The 19,138-nt window shown below is 31.2% G+C and overlaps 1 protein-coding gene across 8 annotated transcripts in view; it reads left to right on the top strand.

Annotated features, from left to right (window-relative positions):
• LCORL (ligand dependent nuclear receptor corepressor like) overlaps positions 1 to 19,138 on the top strand; it is a 149,439-nt gene that overhangs the window by 100,053 nt on the left and 30,248 nt on the right. For 6 of the 8 annotated variants that reach the window (XM_074229724.1, XM_074229719.1, XM_074229718.1 and 3 more), the window contains one exon: positions 11,619 to 11,712. In XM_074229724.1, coding sequence (XP_074085825.1) covers positions 11,619 to 11,712 — 94 coding nt within the window. Of the gene's footprint in view, positions 1 to 11,618; positions 11,713 to 13,042; positions 17,261 to 19,138 lie in introns of those variants that run through there. The other 2 variants (XM_074229723.1, XM_074229726.1) reach the window with 2 other exon arrangements.

The raw sequence follows: 19,138 nt of genomic DNA on the forward strand, positions 1-19,138 counted from the left end.
GAAGAGCAATTGAACTAGGGCAATGGAGAGAGATAATGATGGGAGTGGAGTAAAGGAAAAGGATGATTTTTGAAAGCACAAATCTTAAGTGACGTATAATACTAGAGGTGCCATCAAGAAACCTCTACCATTTTCTTGCATTCTTTTAGCATCTGATACTATGAAATAATGCATTCTCCTTTAGCATCTGAGTCTCAGATGCTAGTAAAGATATGTCCCATAGGCTGTTGATGATGAACTAAAGTTCAAGATTAAGATTGAGTTATCTGTGTAAAAATAATTAGCCCATGGTACATAACTTTAAAGTATATAGAGAACAGAAAAAAGAGCCTGTTGGGACATGCATATATTTTTGATGCAAAGTGAATTTATAGTTTAAGAAAGAAGGCATTAAAGAGTCTCAGAAGATAGGGAAGTTGTGGGTTAGCATAGTTTTATCAAAAATGTCATAACACATGACTCTTCCTTTTTTGGTAGGATTATTAAAATAATAAATGAATAAATAGAGAGCTTTTTAGCAAAGCTTTTGATAAAAGTATTTTATTCTATTCTTGTGGAGAAGTTGGAGAGCTTTGGGTTAGATGAAAAAAGAATCAGGATTCAGAACTGCTGTCAGCATTGCTGAAGGTCTGTGGCAGAATAGCCCTAGGGATCTGTTTAACTTTTTCATCACCACCTTCATTAAAGGCACCATCATCAAATTTGTAGTGACACAGAATTGTGAGGAGTAGCTCAAACACTGAATCTTGACAAACTATAGTTTTAAACATAATCTAATAAAAGGAATTAAGTATAAATCTAATGTACTAGGATCTAAAAAAATATAAAATGGAGACATGGACAAGTTGCACTTGTTGAGAAAAATATTGGGGTGGGGTATTGAACCTGTTCAGGACCAAATATGAGTCAGCAGTGTGACACAGAAGCAAAAAAAAAAAAAAGAACAGCATTGTATCTAAGGATACACCATCTAAGGATGATGTTCCCACTAAACTCTATCCTTGTCAGACTTCATCTAGAGAATTGTGTTCTTTTCTGGTTACCAAAGAACAACATTGGCAAACTGAAGCAGTAACAGAGGAAGGTATGGTTCAAGGCAGAGCCTGTGTCACATGAACATTCAATTGAAATAGTGTAAAATATTTCTTAAATGGTAAAACCTTTTTGATTCATTTTCAAAAAGTTGATAATCTAGCATAAATTGACAAATTAGAGTAAGATAAAGTTTAATAGTTTTCAGTCAGATTATAAATGATAATATAAGGGGACTGCAAAGGTGTTTGAAAGCTAACAATTATAATACCAATCTCTATTTAAATTTATTTTTGCTTTGGACCTCTACCATTTTTTAGCATTTCTTTAAAAATGTGATTCACAATTTTCACTAACTCATGGGGTAGCATGAAGAGAATGTCTGGATTAGCTAATATGGGGTATGTGTGATAGGATCGATGAAGGATTGAAAACATGGATTACTGTGCATTAATAAGGACTCATTTGAGATTAGGTATCATTAATTTTTTCATGCTAAATGATTTCATCTTGCATCTTAAACTATGAAATACGTTAAGTTTGAAGGTTGGGTTATTTTTACAATTGAGACACTTTTAAGATTGTTTTCTCTCCTTGTTTTTTCCAGAAATCCTAATCTATGAAGGCATGGCATGCATGTGAGAGAGACAGGGTGGGAAAAACCCCAGTAATAGGTTCAAGGTAGTTACATATCATTTGGGAGGAAAGTGGACTTGAAGAAAGGAAAGAACCTAGTTTAGAAAAAGTAAGAAATGGGTGACAGTGTAGGAGAAACCATATGGAAAATGAAATGGTTCAGCAAAGCTCATAAGTAAAACATAACTACTAGATTTTTCATAATTTTAATAATTGCCCAATCACAGATATTAAGTCATCAATTATTATACAAAAGATGTCCATTATAAAAATCCATTAGACCAATGGTCTCCAAAGTTGAATGTTTTCATGACTGTTTGCTATACAAAGATAATCCATTGCCATATACAGAAAATTGGAATCAAAAAGAAAAGCATTCATTTTATTGTACTTGTAGCTACTGCCTATTTCTGCACTTCTTTCTCCCTTCTCCCTGACTGTGACTGGTACAGGTTAACATGAATTCCCAAACATGGGCACTCCTCCATAAACAGGTTGTCCTTTCCCACCTTGACCTATCATGTTCCTGTCATCATTTACCCTCCCCCCCTATTACCCAACTCCTCCAGTCACACTTTAGGAGATCAAGGGAGGCTTCAGAAGGCATAGTGAGATCAGGAGCAGGTAGCAGTAATATCAAGCAAAGGAGAGAAGTATTGACTTTAATCAGACATTGAAATTAAATGATGAATGCAATCTCAAGGAAATCAGGGCCTATCTGAGTATAGGATATAAAGACCCATTGATGGAAGGAATATCTTCCATCCAGCTTACCCCCTACCATTTTAACTTGAAGAAATTAAGTCTTATGGAGGAGACTAACTGAAATCCAAGTGATTTTTATACTATACCACCGTCCCTTACTATCTAGCCCTGCCATAACCCCCTGTTCCCCAACTGGAAGAACTACCCTCTTGACCCTGCCACCTGACTTCCAGGAAGCATACCCTACCTATCCCTCCCAGGAACAGGGAAGATGGAATTTTACTAGCCAGATTTCAATATGTGATGAATAGGATTGAAAAATATTATTTATTAACCAAGCTACCATTTGTTTCTTTCATTTGGATCTCTATTTTTGAGGTGTCTTTTTCAACTATGGTAGCCCTTGCAAAAGACATTTTGCAATAAACATATAACTAGACCTTTAAAATGGAGAGTTCTAGCAGTTGAAAGGATCAGGAAAACTTTCTTTATCTTGAAGGAAGAGAGGGACTAAATGAGATAGAGGTGAGGTAGTTTACTTTCCAAAGTATTGGATTCCATAATTTTTTAATGAAAGTACAAAAGTTTTCCATATCATTAATAAAAATAATGAAATAAAATAAATATTTAAAGTAATTCTAATCTAATTTATTTCATCATTATTTTAAACTTTTAAAAAATTGCATTATGTCTTTTAATATATGGGAACATGCATATGATATTTATAAGTTATATATATAAATGAGGGTATACTAATTTTTTTACTAAAAGAGGTAAATGATCTAAAAAGTTTGGAGACCATTGCCATAAAGGATAATTATGATATATAATTTCTACCTTAAAGTAACTTTTTGGTAGAATTTAAACTAGTTCATGGAAAACTGTTAGGAAAGAATTTCATCTGCCACTGCTTATTTTGCTTTGCAATTTACAGTTGTTACAGAATTACCTGCAGACACCTGGAGGTTAGATGATTTGCCACGAGTCACACAACTTGTTATGTGACTGAGGTGGAACTGGAATACAAGGCCAGCTCTCCATTGATTATACTATGCTGCCTCAAGATAATAATAGAAGTTGTATTATGATTAGAACAGTTTTAAAATGGTTTTGAATATTGGCAAATTGTTGAATAAATGATAAATGAAAGATGAGAGAGATCCAGAGAGCACTGTAAAAAATAGATTTGAACTAACTATTAAAGGATGAGTAGAATTTAGATACATAGAGAGAAAAGGACAAAGTATTTTAGGTGAGAGAGAAAATAAGAGTACAAGATGGGTTTAAGAAGAATGACTACACAAGTTGGTTGGAATATAATGTTTGAAAGTATGAATAATTGCAAATAAGTTCATAAAGATTGGTTTCAGCCTTGGAGCCAGAGTTGGGAGGGCTTTAAATTTGGTATAAGGAATCTCACTTTTATGTGTAGAGCATTAAGATATTCGACCAAAAGAATGAAGTGATCCAAAATGGTGTTTCAGGAATATTAGACTGGAAACAGGGAAGTTAAAGAAGCATGAAGTGATACTTTCCCCTTCTTTGTCCTATTGCCAAGTCCCATTTGAAAGTCATCTCTTCTTCAAATATAATATTCATTTAATTCTAATTGTTTAACATCTGCAAACTATACTCACACCAGTACTATTTTAGACAAATTCCCAAGTGATGTGGACACACAGCCATGCCTTAAAGTCTTATTATATGTACTTTGGGAATACTTAATATTTATGTTGAATTAGATGATTGTTGTATTGTTCCTAGATTCATTTGATTGTTTGTTTGCTTGCTTGCAAGGCAATGGGGTTACATGACTAGCCTAAGATCACATGGCTAGATAATTGAGTATCTAGGGGTGAATTTGAACTCAGGTCCTCCTGACTCCAGGGTTGGTGCTCTACCCACTGCGCCACCTAGCTGCCCCTGTTCCTAGGTTCTTTAAAGAAAATCATTAGAGAGGATTAAGATTTTACAGATGAGGATCCTGAGGTGATTGCTAATCATATAATCACTATTGTGATTCATAATAGAATACCTTAAGATTTATACAATTATAAGATGTAAAATTATGTAAGCATACCTAGATATTAAAGATATAAGGAGATAATTCAAATTTATAAGTACAAAAAATATTTCCCAAGAGTTGAGTAGTTAGAGAATTTGAACAGGCAGTTTTCTAAGTAAAAAAAAGTCAAAGTTGTCAGCAACCATATGAACAAATACAAGCACCAACAACAAAAAGAATACAAATTACCTTCAATTTTAAGGTACCTTCTCATCAGAGTTTGGCAAAGATGACAGTGAAAATAATGGCAGTTGTTTAGAAGAACTGAAGGAAAACAAACACATTAATACACTTGGTGGAGCTGTGATTCAGTCCAGCCATTCTGGAAGGCACTGTGTTTTGGAAGTGGGTACAGAAAATCATTAAACTGTATAATCCTTTGACCCAACAATACCACTACCACATCTAAAGTACCTAAGATATGAAAGAACAACAACAAAAAAAGGACAAAATATTCATAGCAACTCTTCTTTTACACTTAGCAAAGAAAATTTGAGGAGTGGTGGGGAAGAAAGGGGATTAGGAATCAAATTCCCCCCCCCCAAACAACAATGTCAGCAACTAGAAGCTAAAAGAAAATCTAGCAGGAGTCATTCCGGCAGCATGGCATTGAAAAGATTTGTCAATATTGCCGTGGAACAACAGTCTTGACTATTCTTGATTTCAACTTGCGGGGAGGGGTTTTGAAAGAAAAGTGATTAGACTGTCCATACCCTGAACCCACTACTATGCATAGCCCCCATGGAAAATAGACACAGAAACAAAGATCCAATGTGCCAAAATAGTCACTGCAGTACTTTTGATAGTATCAGAGAACTGGTAACAAATTGGAGAATGACTGAAAAAATAGGGTAACATGAAATATTATGCAGTAAGAAATGACAGATCAATGGCATTTAGAGAAATTTTGGAAGATCTGAATGATTTGGTATAGAATAAGGGGGTTGAAGACAACTACTATCATAGTGTCATTCAGCAGAGAGAAAAAAAGCCTTCAGGATGAGTATGTGTATAATATGTACACACACACACACACACACAGAAATTATATAGAGATAGTTGTGTGTATAAAATCAATGGCAGTTTGTGGTGTTTGAATTTTAAAAGCTTTTTTCTTAGTTACAAGAGAAGGCTTATAATGGAGTTGAAAAGGGAAACCTGGAAAATGATTGTGGCATAAAAAATAAAAGTCAAAACTTTTAAAACAAACAGTTTTGAGAATAAGCCGCTGTAAAGATAATTGGATGTGGGGGCAGTTATGTGGCACAGTGGATAGAGCACTGGCCCTGGAGTCAGGAGGACCTGAGTTCAAATCCAGTCTCAGACACTTAATTACCTAGCTGTGTGGCCTTAGGCAAGCCACTTAACCCCCATTGCCTTGCAAAAACCTAAAAAAAAAAAAAAAGATAATTGGATTTCTGTGCCACCATTCATTCCAATAAATAATATTTATTGTTGAGGTTGCTCCAAATTAAGTCAACACATACTTCAATACTTAAAAATATTAGTGTAATTGTGAGTGCAGTGGAGGATGATACAAACCATATTGGAAAATATGGTTCAGTAAAAAAAATGAAAGAAAGGAATAGAACATAGAGCATATCTTCAGACATAAAGATAACTATTTTGATATTAGCCATATTTTATAACCATTCCAGAATCATATAGGCAAATCTATAATACCAAATTTAAATATATCCATTGTATTATATAGTAATTTCAATCTTACTTGTTTGAACCAAAATAAGTACATGGTCAAAAGTAAAGAAAAACAGTGACCTTTATGTTTTCCTTAAGACTAACCAGCATACATCTGTATGTAGCTGTGAAAAGGAACTAACTGCTCCAGAAATTCAGCCTGCAAACATTTAATATCTGTGCCAAGCAGAGATGTCAGCTATATAGAACTCCAGTTTAGACCTACTAGTTAAACTGCAAAACATTATGGAGACAAATAGTGGAAGACTTCAAAGCAATTTTGCTTGTCAAATAGCCAAAAAAAATTGAGAAAAATGAATATACAAAAAGGTTGTCATAAGATCCAAATAAACCAGATGATCTTAAACATACTCGTAGAAGTGACCAGGACTGCAAATGTGCTAAAAGTGTAATGGGTTTTTTCTTACTTGCAACAATAACAAGGTAACTGCACATATTGAAAAATGCCCTCAACAAAGCTATAGGTAGGAAATGGGCAGGCATTCATAGCAATTTTCTACATATTTTTGTGGTCACATAACTGATTGATATAGATATAGATATATAGAAAATATAAGATTTGACTGTAATCATGAAAAAAAGTCTTAAAATACCTCCTATTTGATAAGAAAGTCTTTATGGAAGGTTTGGAATATTGTACAAATTCAAACACAATGTTTTGCTGAGCTTTTTTTGTTATTAAAAATTTTGTTACAGGAGATGGCATGTTGGGAAGGGTTGGAGAATATTCAAAAATGAGGGTAATAACAAAAGTTATTTATAAAATTTTTGTTGTTTAGAAGAGACTATCTCTAAAGCCAATAGTAAATTTAAGCTCTTATTAAATGTTTGTTTAGATACTTAAGCAGACATTTAGTTAAATAACTTAAGTTGTTGTAATCTTAAGAGAAAACCTGTTTTAAAAAAAAGAATCTCGTTGGAGTCAATGCAAATGTTATAGGCTGGCAAAAAAAATTCAAAACTATTTACAGCGACCTACTAACCTTTCACACACACACACCCCCACACTTAATTAAAAGTGTCATTTGTATTCTAAATTTAATAATTCAGTTTTCCTCACAAGTTATAAAATAGCTAGACTGGTTCAAGAAAAGGGTTCTCTTGTAGCTCAGATTTTTGAGCTTAAATACATCTTAAAGGTCATTTAGTCCATCTCATTTTATACATTAAGAAATTAAAACAAAGATATATTAAGCAGAATTAAAATTTAAACTCAGATTTACTGACTCCAAAACATACTTTCTAATGCACCGTTGTTTTCTGTTATTTTCATCACTATGAGATCTCTTACAAATTTACTCAGAAGAATCCATAGCCGTTTGGAGGAGTTTCATTTACAGCATTATAATTGAAAAGATTGCTAAAAGGGAACTAAACTCTCTGTCATTGAAAAACCAATATTAAAAGTGCAAGCAATTTAAAAACAAAATGCCAATATCAAAACAGCACTTAAAAAACACAATTTTTATCCCATAAAAATATTCTTCTCAAGAATATTGCTTATATACATTATGAAATGATCACCATTGGACATTTTGGCTTACTTTTACTTCACAGGATTGTATTGAGGGTCATATATAAATGTGTGTGTGTGTGTGTGTGTGTGTGTGTGTGTGTGTGTGTGTGTGTGTAAAGCATTTGAAAACATTAAAAAGCTTATATGAATTTTATTTTTTACTGTTTCACATAGCATTTTGTTTTGTAACATGTCTTCTTATTAGTCTTTTCCCAAGGAAAAGGAACAAATTGTATATTCACTCAACATTTTTTTTGAGCTCTAAATTCTACAGTGATTCACAATTTAAATTCTATGAAGAATATTCAGAACACAAATAAAATATTTCTTATCTCTTAATGTTTTACCTACCTAATATATAGCTGAAAACTGGGAAGTAAAGTTATGTACTTCAATCAACCCCCCCCCAAAAAGTAGTTATTAATCTTACTTTGCAACCAAAGTATTCTACAAAGAATTAGGGGGGCAGCTAAGTGCCACAGTGGATAGAGCACTGGCCCTGGAGTCAGGAGGACCTGAGTTCAAATCCAGCCTCAGACACTTAATAATGACCCAGCTGTGTGATCTTGGGCAAGTCACTTAACCCTATTGCCTTAAATAAATTTAAAAAAGAAAATAAAAATAAAAAGAATTAGTATATCTAATTTCTAAGACCAGAATAAATTCAAAGTAGTAAATTAAAAGAAGTGATCACTTCTATTATTTCACCTGCACCTTTTAATTTTTCTTCCTCTACTTTTGTTGTAAATGTGGTCACACTACCTACTGGTAGTAACTATTGTGAAATAATCAAAGACTCCTGAAATGACCTACTATAATAAAGTCAAGCAACCCTATTCACTAGAGTAGGTTGAGAATATAATTCTGTTACAGCTTAAGCATCCCTGACAAGGAGTCCTCTAGCCATATCCAAGTGAGGCTCTGCTTAGTTAACTGTAGATTTTAGGAAATTTGTACTTGTGTTCAACATTAATTCATCTTCTTTTCTGTAATCCCCATCATTTCTTCTTTATGCCTCGGGAACTAAGTAGAAAAATGTAAACTCACTTCGACATGGAACTCTAAGAATATTTAAAGATAACTGTTTTTCCCTCAAGCATTTTCTTTTCCTAGCCAAATGTGCCTATTTCCTTTAACCAATAGTTGTATGGCTTAATTCTGTTGTTAATTACTGTTTAACCTACTCCATATAATCTTCAGTTAGTGAAGTCTCTTGAAATATTATATCCAGAATTTAAAGCAGTATTTTAGATATTATCTAGTTAGCACTAAGTGTAGAGAGAAATTACAAATACCTCTGTTTCAGACTAGTCTGATTGTTACCTGTAGAAGTTTTTGGTATTTTATCCTGATGAAACAGGTTTCTTCTAAGCTTATATTTTCCCAGTTCTAAAATTCTATAAAAATCTTTGTTCTTGTAAAATTTAATCTTGCTAATATTGACACTCTAGCTTGCTTAGATCTTTTAGAATCAGCTTCTGAAATGTGTTTGTTTTTGTTAGGAGTTTTTAGTTTTTAGTCCCTCCAACAATGTTAGTCTTTTTTAACCATTCTGGTAGGTATGCAGTGTTTTAATTTACAATTTTCTTATTTATTTGGAATTTAGATGATTTTTCCCATGAAGTTTTTTAAACTATTTGATTTCTTCACTTGAAAATTACCTAGTCATCATTTAATCACTTATTTATTGGGGAAATTGCTCTTTACAAAGTAGAATCTGTTTCTTAAGTAGTGTAGATTTGAAATCTTTATCAGAAAATGTATTTATCACTTAATATCTCTGGACCTCAGTTTTCTCATCTGTAAAAAGTTTTAACTTTGTGATCCCATGACTAGATGACCTCTAGGATCTCAACCAATATATAACATTCCTAGTGGGTTTCAGTTATACATATGTATACTTACAAGATGTCCAGGAGTTTTAATAGCCTAATCCTCTAGCCTAACACTGCACAAAGAAGCTTAGAATATTTTGTATAACAAATATGATTAAAAAATAACATTGTAATTGTGTTTTCCTTATGATCTATGAGGTAGGTACTACAAGATTCACTATATATATTTTGTAATCAAAAGAAACATGCTTATAGAAATTGTGACTTCTGTAGTCATATTGTTAGCTATTTAGTGTCAGAGCAGACATTGACTTTCTGATTCTATTGAACTGTTTCATTGCAATGATAAGGACCTATTTAGCATTAAATATTTTTAACATATAGTCATTTAAATTCAGTTGTTAAATATAAAAATCTTATTTATTGCCAAGACAATATGCATTTATTTTAATGGTTTCTTGTAATGATCACATAGATACTGAAGTGATGCTTATAACCATAAAGTTTTGTACATTAGCTTAGGTTTTTTTTTATTTTTGTAACATTATAAAATTAATAAAAGTATATACCTTTCTAAGAAATAATGGATTTCTATAACACGCTAATTTTAATATGTTTAAACGGGCTCATTATTTTAGTGATCTGTATCACAGTTTTTCCATTTTATAATTTGGACCTTTTTCATTCAATCAAGAACATGTTTAAAACACTGAAATTTTATTTGCATAAAGCAAAATGTTCAAGTAGCATGTTAACTACATTTTAATTATAATACAGAGTGCTTAGATTTTACCTTAATATGCTCCTGGTAATAACATCATGAATAACATCATGAAGTGTATTACTGTAAAATAGATTGTTTTCCAGTAGAAACTATTATAATGAGAGTAGGAGAGGAAGTGTTTGTGTTCTTCACTTGAAAATTTTGTATTCAGTGACCAATGCGATCAACAGTATTTTTAAAAAGGAAAGATAAAATAATTTTAAACTTTGAACAATTCAAGGAAGTAAAAATTATATGATTCGAATCATAAAATGGACATGGTAAAATATATTGTAGAAAGTAAGGAAACAAGTTATTTACTATGTCCTAGACGTTGGGCTAAGCACTTTATTGAATATTCTCTCAACTGAGTCTTATCATAGCCCTAGAAGATAGGTTCTGTTAATTATCCTTATTTTACATTTGAGGAAAATGAAACAGACAAAAGATTAAGTAACTTCCTCAGGATCACTCTTTGAGAGTCTGGGACCAAATTTTAATTCAGGTCTACCTGACTCCAGGACCAGTGCTTCAATAAAATTAGTATACATACCACATTAAAAAAATAGAATGTTGCTGTTTTAATTTTGCATTCATCAATCTTGAATAATAATTATTCAATAATTTTGTCTGCTTTTGTAGAATTTAGGAGATATTTAGTGGGATTAATGATTGCCCATTTCTTTTTGAAGTACCACATACAAATAGTTCAAAAACCATTCAATAGATAATTGAACTGTAATGAGTTTTTAATTTTTCTTCTCTCTCTTCCTCCTTTCTTCTAACAAATAAATATAATCATAGTATCCAAAAACTGGAATACCTTACTTTAAATTGTGCGATTTGGAAAGATTTTCTCAAATATTGTGTTCTTACTCGTATTTTCTTTTCTATTTTCCCCTGCATCTCTCTCTTTCCATAAACAAAACTCTTCTCCCCAGAAGGCAACTGTATAAAAACTACAAAGTGGATCAGGGGCTCATTTAAAAAAAAAAAGTAAATTAGGAAAGAATAACTGAAGAAGTTTATGTAATAAAATTAAATTACCTTTGTAATAGGAACACTAATGAACTGATTTACATGTATTTTTTCTTTTGTCCAATTCTCCATAATAGTCTCAGAATTGAATATTTTCAGTTGATAAAACTTTCTCTTTATTCCTTTCTTGCCAAAGAATCACTGCCTATCTTAGCACAGTTAACTCTGTGTTAAGGAAGCCATTAAATGAACATTAAAAGCAAGAAGTAGAAATAGAAGAATGATAAATTGTTGAATAAATGTAGTGACAAAAAAGTGCCTACATTTTAAAACTTTTATTGAATCTTTTTCTTTTCTGATCAATTACAGGGGATGGAGTTTTAGATCTCTCTACAAAGAAAACCAGCACAAGATCTGAAGAGTCCTCGACATGTGATCTATCTTCTGAAAATTCTATGTCTGGGTAAGCCACATCTAGTAAATAATTATTAGTTGATGCAAAAATATATCTTGAAGACAGAAATTTTATGATATATTGAGTATACTTACGTACATTATACATCGTTTTTCTTCAGAATTTTTACCACTCATAAATGTCTATATCACACCTTTCATTTGTCTTTTTTCTTTCTTTTCTTTTTTTTTAACTCTTTCTGTTAAAGAAAAGTTATCAGAACAATCACCAAACTTTAGTTCATGTTGCTAAAAATGCAAGTTTAATCACAGAATGCAAACTAAGAAGCAGGACTGCAAAAGATAATTTCAGTTCAAGAATTTATTTAGGAAACATTTTGAACAGAACATTTAACTTCAATACTTAAATTTTTAACATAACATGAACAAATTTTAAAAGTACTGTATCTAATAATTCTTAATGAAAAAAATAACTTATAGTACTGATTTTTATTCTTCCTTAGGTGTATGATGGTGGCAAACTGCTTGATATATATACTCAGCGGTGACCATAAAGTTTTTTTATATGTTGAAAGCTGCCATTAAATTAATTTAAATAAATAATCAGTAATGAAATGCTGTTCTATTGAATTTTGTTATAATTTGGATATCTTCCCATTTTATTAGCTATGGCAAGACCCTTTTGTCACTTATACATAATAGAGAACTTTGTTTCACCTAAGAATATCAGGTATTTTTGAGTCATAAGATGTATGAGTTTGAAGTTTTACAATGATACATTAGTTAGAAGAAAAATAAATAGATTATTAAAAATATCTAAAACTGAGTTTTATTTTCCAAAGTATATGGGTTATAGTTAAGTATAAAATTTTAAGTTTTTAGTTTTAGAAAACTTAGCCTTGTGGAAGTGTGGGATGTTTGTGTTTGGTAATGTTCCTATAAATTTCCTATAAAGGGGTTGACTCTTTTATTACTTGTTTAGCGGTAACGTCACGTTTCTACTAACAAAAACTCCTTTAGGATTTGGGTATTTTTAATAATGGAACACTAATTGTGTAAATTATATCAGTGTTGCTCTGCAAGCATCTATCAGAGGGAATAGAAACAGCATGAGAATATTATGCATTACTGAGTTAGGACTTTTAAGTTCTTGGAAGGTCTGCCCGTAGAGACCACCGTATGATTGACACATTGTCCTACCAGGACTATAGCAATTGTTATGATAAGGAGTAGCTACCACGTCTCAAAGACTTTAAAGTGTCAGAAGCAGTGATGTTACCTAAGCAAGGAGTATAATAAAGGAGTGGACCCTCCCCTTCCATAGCTGTGTGAGAGTCTCTCATGCATCAGTTTACCATCGTTTCATTCCATCCATCCAGGAGACTACACAGAGACAGAGAGGACTATGTGGAAAGAAGTGCTGAGTTTGCAGATGGTTTGCTCTCAAAAGCTTTGAAAGACATTCAGTCTGGAGCACTGGACATAAATAAAGCAGGCATACTTTATGGCATACCTCAAAAAACTTTACTTCTCCACTTAGAAGCCTTACCAGCAGGAAAGCCTGCATCTTTTAAAAACAAAACTCGAGATTTCAATGATAGTTACTCATATAAAGACAGTAAAGAAACTTGTGCAGTGCTGCAAAAAGTAGCCTTATGGGCAAGAGCTCAAGCAGAGCGTACAGAAAAAAGTAAACTCAATCTACTTGAAACCTCAGAATTAAAATTCCCAACAGCTTCCAGTTACCTCCACCAGTTAACTCTACAGAGAATGGTCACTCAATTTAAAGAAAAAAATGAAAGCCTTCAATATGAAACTTCAAGTCCTACTGTACAGTTAAAAATTCCTCAGCTACGAGTAAGTTCTGTTTCAAAACCACAACCTGATGGTTCTGGTCTTCTGGATGTTATGTATCAAGTTTCCAAAACCTCTTCAGTCTTAGAAGGATCAGCTCTTCAAAAACTGAAAAATATACTCCCTAAACAGAACAAAATAGAATGTTCTGGGCCTGTAACTCATTCAAATGTTGACTCTTACTTTCTACATGGGGACCTCTCTCCTTTGTGTCTTAATTCTAAAAATGGAACAGTTGATGGAAACTCTGAAAATACAGAAGATGGATTGGATCGCAAAGATAATAAGCAGCCTAGGAAAAAACGTGGCCGCTATCGGCAATATGATCATGAAATAATGGAAGAGGCTATTGCAATGGTAATGAGTGGAAAAATGAGTGTTTCCAAAGCACAAGGAATTTATGGGGTACCTCACAGCACTTTAGAATACAAGGTAAAGGAAAGATCTGGAACACTGAAGACTCCGCCGAAGAAGAAACTCCGATTACCGGACACTGGGTTATTTAATATGACAGATTCAGGGACTGGCAGCTGCAAAAATAGCAGCAAGCCTGTGTAGATTACTTGTTAGCAAAATGGTGTGTGTGCGTGTGTGTGTGTGTGTGCGCGCGAGTGTGTGCACACAAGTATGTATGTGTGTGTGTGTGTCTGTAAACACGTGTGGGAATTACATATGCTCACTTTGACAGGAGACATGAAATTTTACAGTTCAAAAACCACATACATGCCTTTTTGAAAAAAAAGTTTTATTCAGGGTTTTCACTGTGGACAGAATTATAGAGTTCCTCACTTAATTCTGATAGTTTCTATTTAATCCTTGTATAAATAGGTGAAAAAAAATTCAGGTTTTCTTTAGTAGTCAATAGCATAAAACGTTTGTGGAAAAACAAGTAAATGTCATGTGAAGCATTATTTTTATTGGTGAAGGACTACCCCAGCCATTCAGTTAAACCATCTTATTATGGAAATAAATGATTAATGGTTTATAAACATTTTACATAACAATATTTACAGTTATTGTAAGCACCTCAAGTAAATCAAAGGAAATGTTTTAAAAAGAAAAACCTTTAATCCATACAAGGAAAAATGGATGCATGCAGTATTAGTACACTACAGAACATTCTGTAGAAGACAAAATACATTCAAAGCATCCATTAAAATTATAAAAGAAAATTTAAATGTATGTTTTAATAGACAAAACAGGACATTTATAATTTACTGTTGCTTTAGCAAGAAATTGGGGTTTACAAAAAAATATACTTTAAAAAACTGACAGAGTTAACCCCAAACAGTTTTAGAGTCCTTTTAATATAAGATGGAATACTAAGAACATATAATAATTTAATTATTAAAATGACTTAATTTTCTTTTTAGTTTGAAGAATAAGCTAACTTGTAAGGTTAGAGAAGAAAGCTTGAATGCAACTTAGAGCATGTTTATAATGTGCAGAGAAAGTTTGAGAATGGTAATTTTTGGTTTAAACGTGCTGGTTAGTTGATGTTATGACTACTTTTAAATTTAATTTAAGGATTGTGTCACACTCCTACTATTGAAAAACCTCACTGTAACTTTAAATATATTTGCTGCTGTGACATTTCAAAACATTTTCAGTTTATCAAAATGAATAACAGATTTTCATTTTGGTGGGCGATACATTTTCATTTTGCTAATAACCAAATTTGCAGTTTGTTCAGGGTCTTGAATAGAATTACAAATATTAAACACTGAAGCTGTTTTGAACTTTCATTAATGTAAACTCCTAATTAATTGGGTAGTTAGAAGTTGGGTAGTACATTTTAACTTTTATTAGATACTAGGAGAGACCAGTTACCTTCACATAAGCAGTTTTGGTTTTTTTTTTTTTTGGTTTGGGTGGGTTTTTTTTGTTTTGTTTTTTTTTTTTTAGTATCCATGTTGGATTTAAAGGAATATGCAGTTTGGGTAATGTTATTATAAAAGCAAATCCCTACATGAAAAGAGTAGAGATTTTCTTCTATAACTTCATTACTAAACTAATGTCCTTTTTCTTTGTTAAGATTCAGCTTTAGATGACTTTTCTAATACAGTTTTCCTAAGTCCAAAAGCAGGGCTTTTAAAGTGACTTTTAAAGAAATGTACCAACTCAAATACTTGGGTTTTTACACTTGTGTTTGTGAAGGTTAATGCTCACATGTATAATAAGACTTGAGTATTCAGTCATTAACCTTAAAAACTGCTCATATATTTTAAAGTAACAAATGAGAAAATAAATGGCACAACCAAGTTGTTAGTTATTTGGTCTCTTAGGTCTATATTGAACCCTCTTCAACTATTGTTACCTATAGAATAGGTAATAGGATATGAATCCTTACATACTTTTTTAAAGGAAATGTTATACCTAATAGATTACAAAACAGCAAATGTCAGGGTCATCTTTCTTTTTAAAGAATTAAGCCATATTTTGTGAGGGCCAGAACGATGATCGATTATTTAATATATCCCCTCCCATTGCAAAAACAAGTTTAAAGTAAAAGAAAAGTTTCAATTTTGTGACCTCTTTATATAGAATTTTACTTGCAAAACTTTGGGGACTTGAATGCGTTGCCTAATATTTATATTGTACTGACCTTTTTTATTCCTCACACTATATTTACATTAAATAAATTGATTGAGAAGTTTATAGTAAAGGGAAGAGATGCAGTACACTTTTTATATCATTTAAAAGATGACCTGACCAAAAATTGACAGGATTCATAAAATCAGGGATCATTTTACTATTGACTTCACGGTGATCAGTAGTTTTATAGGTAATATTATAGTTAATTTGCAGCATTTTAGTACTTGCATTATTTATTTTTGGTCAGAAATAGTATATTAAAATATTTTTTGATAGTCTATAGATAATGATCAACCCATAACCGTTTTAAAAGAAGCAAAATGTATTTGTTTCTGATTATTGGGCTAACCTCTGATTTTACAAACAAGGAAAGGCAGGGAAATTTATGGGTTCCCCTTCTCCCCAGTGTATTCCATTAAAATGTTCTTTACGTTATACTTTTGAACTACTTTATAATTCAGTTACCAGTCACTACTTATTAATTGACAATTTTCTGAAAAATCCAGTTTCAGCAGACTTTTAAATGAAGGTGAAAGCAACCCCTATACGCTTTCTACTTATTTGAATGTTTCTCAAGTATTTTATATTAAAAAGAAAAAAAAACAAAAACAAAAAACAGTGCCTCTGTTTTTAGAACTACTGCTCAGTAAAGTTGTTTAAACCATTTCTGGTAGCTAATGACAATTTTATATTAAATTGTATACTAACTTTAGTGAGACTGATTTTTTTTAGTTGTTTACAGTACAAATACTTGTATTTGTTTTTTAATTGCAGTATTTCCATTGTCGCAGTAATTTAGTAAAACTCTGTGGCTGCCTTGATTTTGACAGATTTTGTTAATATAAACTGATTTTTAGGCAATTAGTTATATTTATGCATAAATCAATTGCACTATAATTCATGAATTATTTATTACAATATTTTCTAATGAATTCCATGTATCTGTCTTGTGTTGTAAATGTACTGTAATTCTGTTCCTTCTTTGTGTTGTTATATACCTAAATCTGATTGTATGAATTTTAATTGTTCAGTTAACGTGTTTCTAGGTTGTAATTTGTAGTAAAGCACTTCATTGCTTTTGCACATAAATTTACAACACTGGTGTGTGATTGATTTGCTCATTCAGTAAAAAAGAAGAGAAAAAATGACTACATTGTTGTATTTGACTCACTTCTAGGGAACAGTTTTACTAAAGCTAAATAAAAATAAATTTACTTTATAGAATTACTTCAATTAGAACTTAATTACTTGAGGTATACAGAATAAATAGTAACAGTAAATTATTAAATGTTTTTTGTTGATAACTGAAAAAGAATACCTCTAGTAAAAATTCATGTACCAAAAGAAACCATCCCAAAAACTGGTATAGGAGGAGTTTGTATGGAAGAATATTTGGTAGTATTTCACATTATTATTTAAGAATAAATTCTTTCCTTTGAGTTTTTGTGTTTCTCATACTAGTTTTTTCTTTGATATTCCAATATCAAAGAATCTGTAAAAAAGATTCTGTATATAAATAAGCAAGTATTGAAGTATTATGTGTATTTTAGGAAATTACAGTTTTAAAGGGAAGACTAAAGAAATTTCCTTTTTAATCCCTTTTTAAACTGTATAGAAAACCCTGAAAAAAGAGTATGTTACATGAACATCTTTAAATATTTGAATACTTTTTAAATGAAATAAAAACTTGAGTAATTTTTAATCATCTACTTGATTTTTATAGGATTAGGCCATTTCAAAAGCTGGTACCCCAGAAGATATTAAATGAATTTTTTTAAATCTAATATGAAACGTTTTCTTGGAAAATTTGTAGGACAATTTTCTCATATTAATAAGTTACAATTTACATATATATATATACATACACAAATACAATTCTTATGTATGTGCACACAAAATTATTACAGTGGATGAATTAATGTATTTATACTTTTTCAGTTTTGCTATTTTGTGAAATATAGACACTTTTCTTAAAGCATAGAAAAATATTAGAAATCATATGTTAATCAGAGTAAATATTTTAGTTTTCTTATCCATTTTCTCTTATGTATAGCCTTATGTAGTTGTTTGGTAATGGAATTAGGATGACAGTGCCATTATTACAATCTCTATAATTTGATGTTTATCTCTAATTATTTTTAAACATGTCAGGTTCCCCAGTATCAAATTATTTCCCTCAAGGAATGACAGTTTCAGTGTGTTTGTTTGCTTATGATGTAAATTCTTCCAACTTTGATATCAGTTTGGCATAGATAATAAAATAAATTTACACCAGTAAAGTATATTCACACCAGCATGAAAAGAAATTTAGTGAGTACTAAAATTTGATTTATTAAAAAAACATTTCCTCAATTTGTTGAAGCACCTTTGCTACATTTTTATAACAAAAATAAAATGTATTTCAGATGAAACATTCCAAGCTACATGTATCTATCTACTAGGCTTAAATGTGGGTATTTAATGGGCAAATAATGAATGTTTACATTTAATGTCTTTTTAATACACATTAATAAATATGTGTAATGATACTCAGACATACACAATATCCCTCAATAGAAATATATACCTAAATATTAAGCTTAAATATATATTTTAATTTATCAACAAATTCACATATTAATTTAAAAGTTCAACAAAATGGGCTTTAAAATAAAGAAAAAATAAGATATCTAGTATAAGTGAAAGGCTAGTTTCATGTTCAGAGTTTGGTGATATGTTTAATATAAATACATACTTTTCTGAAACAGAATTCTTTTAACATTTTGTTCTTCTTGCTACTGGTACTGGGTGAAAATACACATAGACATCTTTATTAGTTGCTATACAACACTGGATTTTGTGCTTAATTGAAGATAGATTTTATTAGTTCCTACTATGAACATTTTTCCAGCATTTCTAATTAAATAATTATAGGTAAGTAATATATTTAGCTTTAAGTAACTTTCTTTCACTACAAAAAGTTGTTTAATAAAAATATTTTTAAATACCTTCAAAATTTTATTAGGTAAGAATATCTTTACTTAACC

Source organism: Macrotis lagotis, chromosome 3 (assembly GCF_037893015.1).
Source record: "Macrotis lagotis isolate mMagLag1 chromosome 3, bilby.v1.9.chrom.fasta, whole genome shotgun sequence".
Taxonomy (NCBI): domain Eukaryota; kingdom Metazoa; phylum Chordata; class Mammalia; order Peramelemorphia; family Peramelidae; genus Macrotis; species Macrotis lagotis.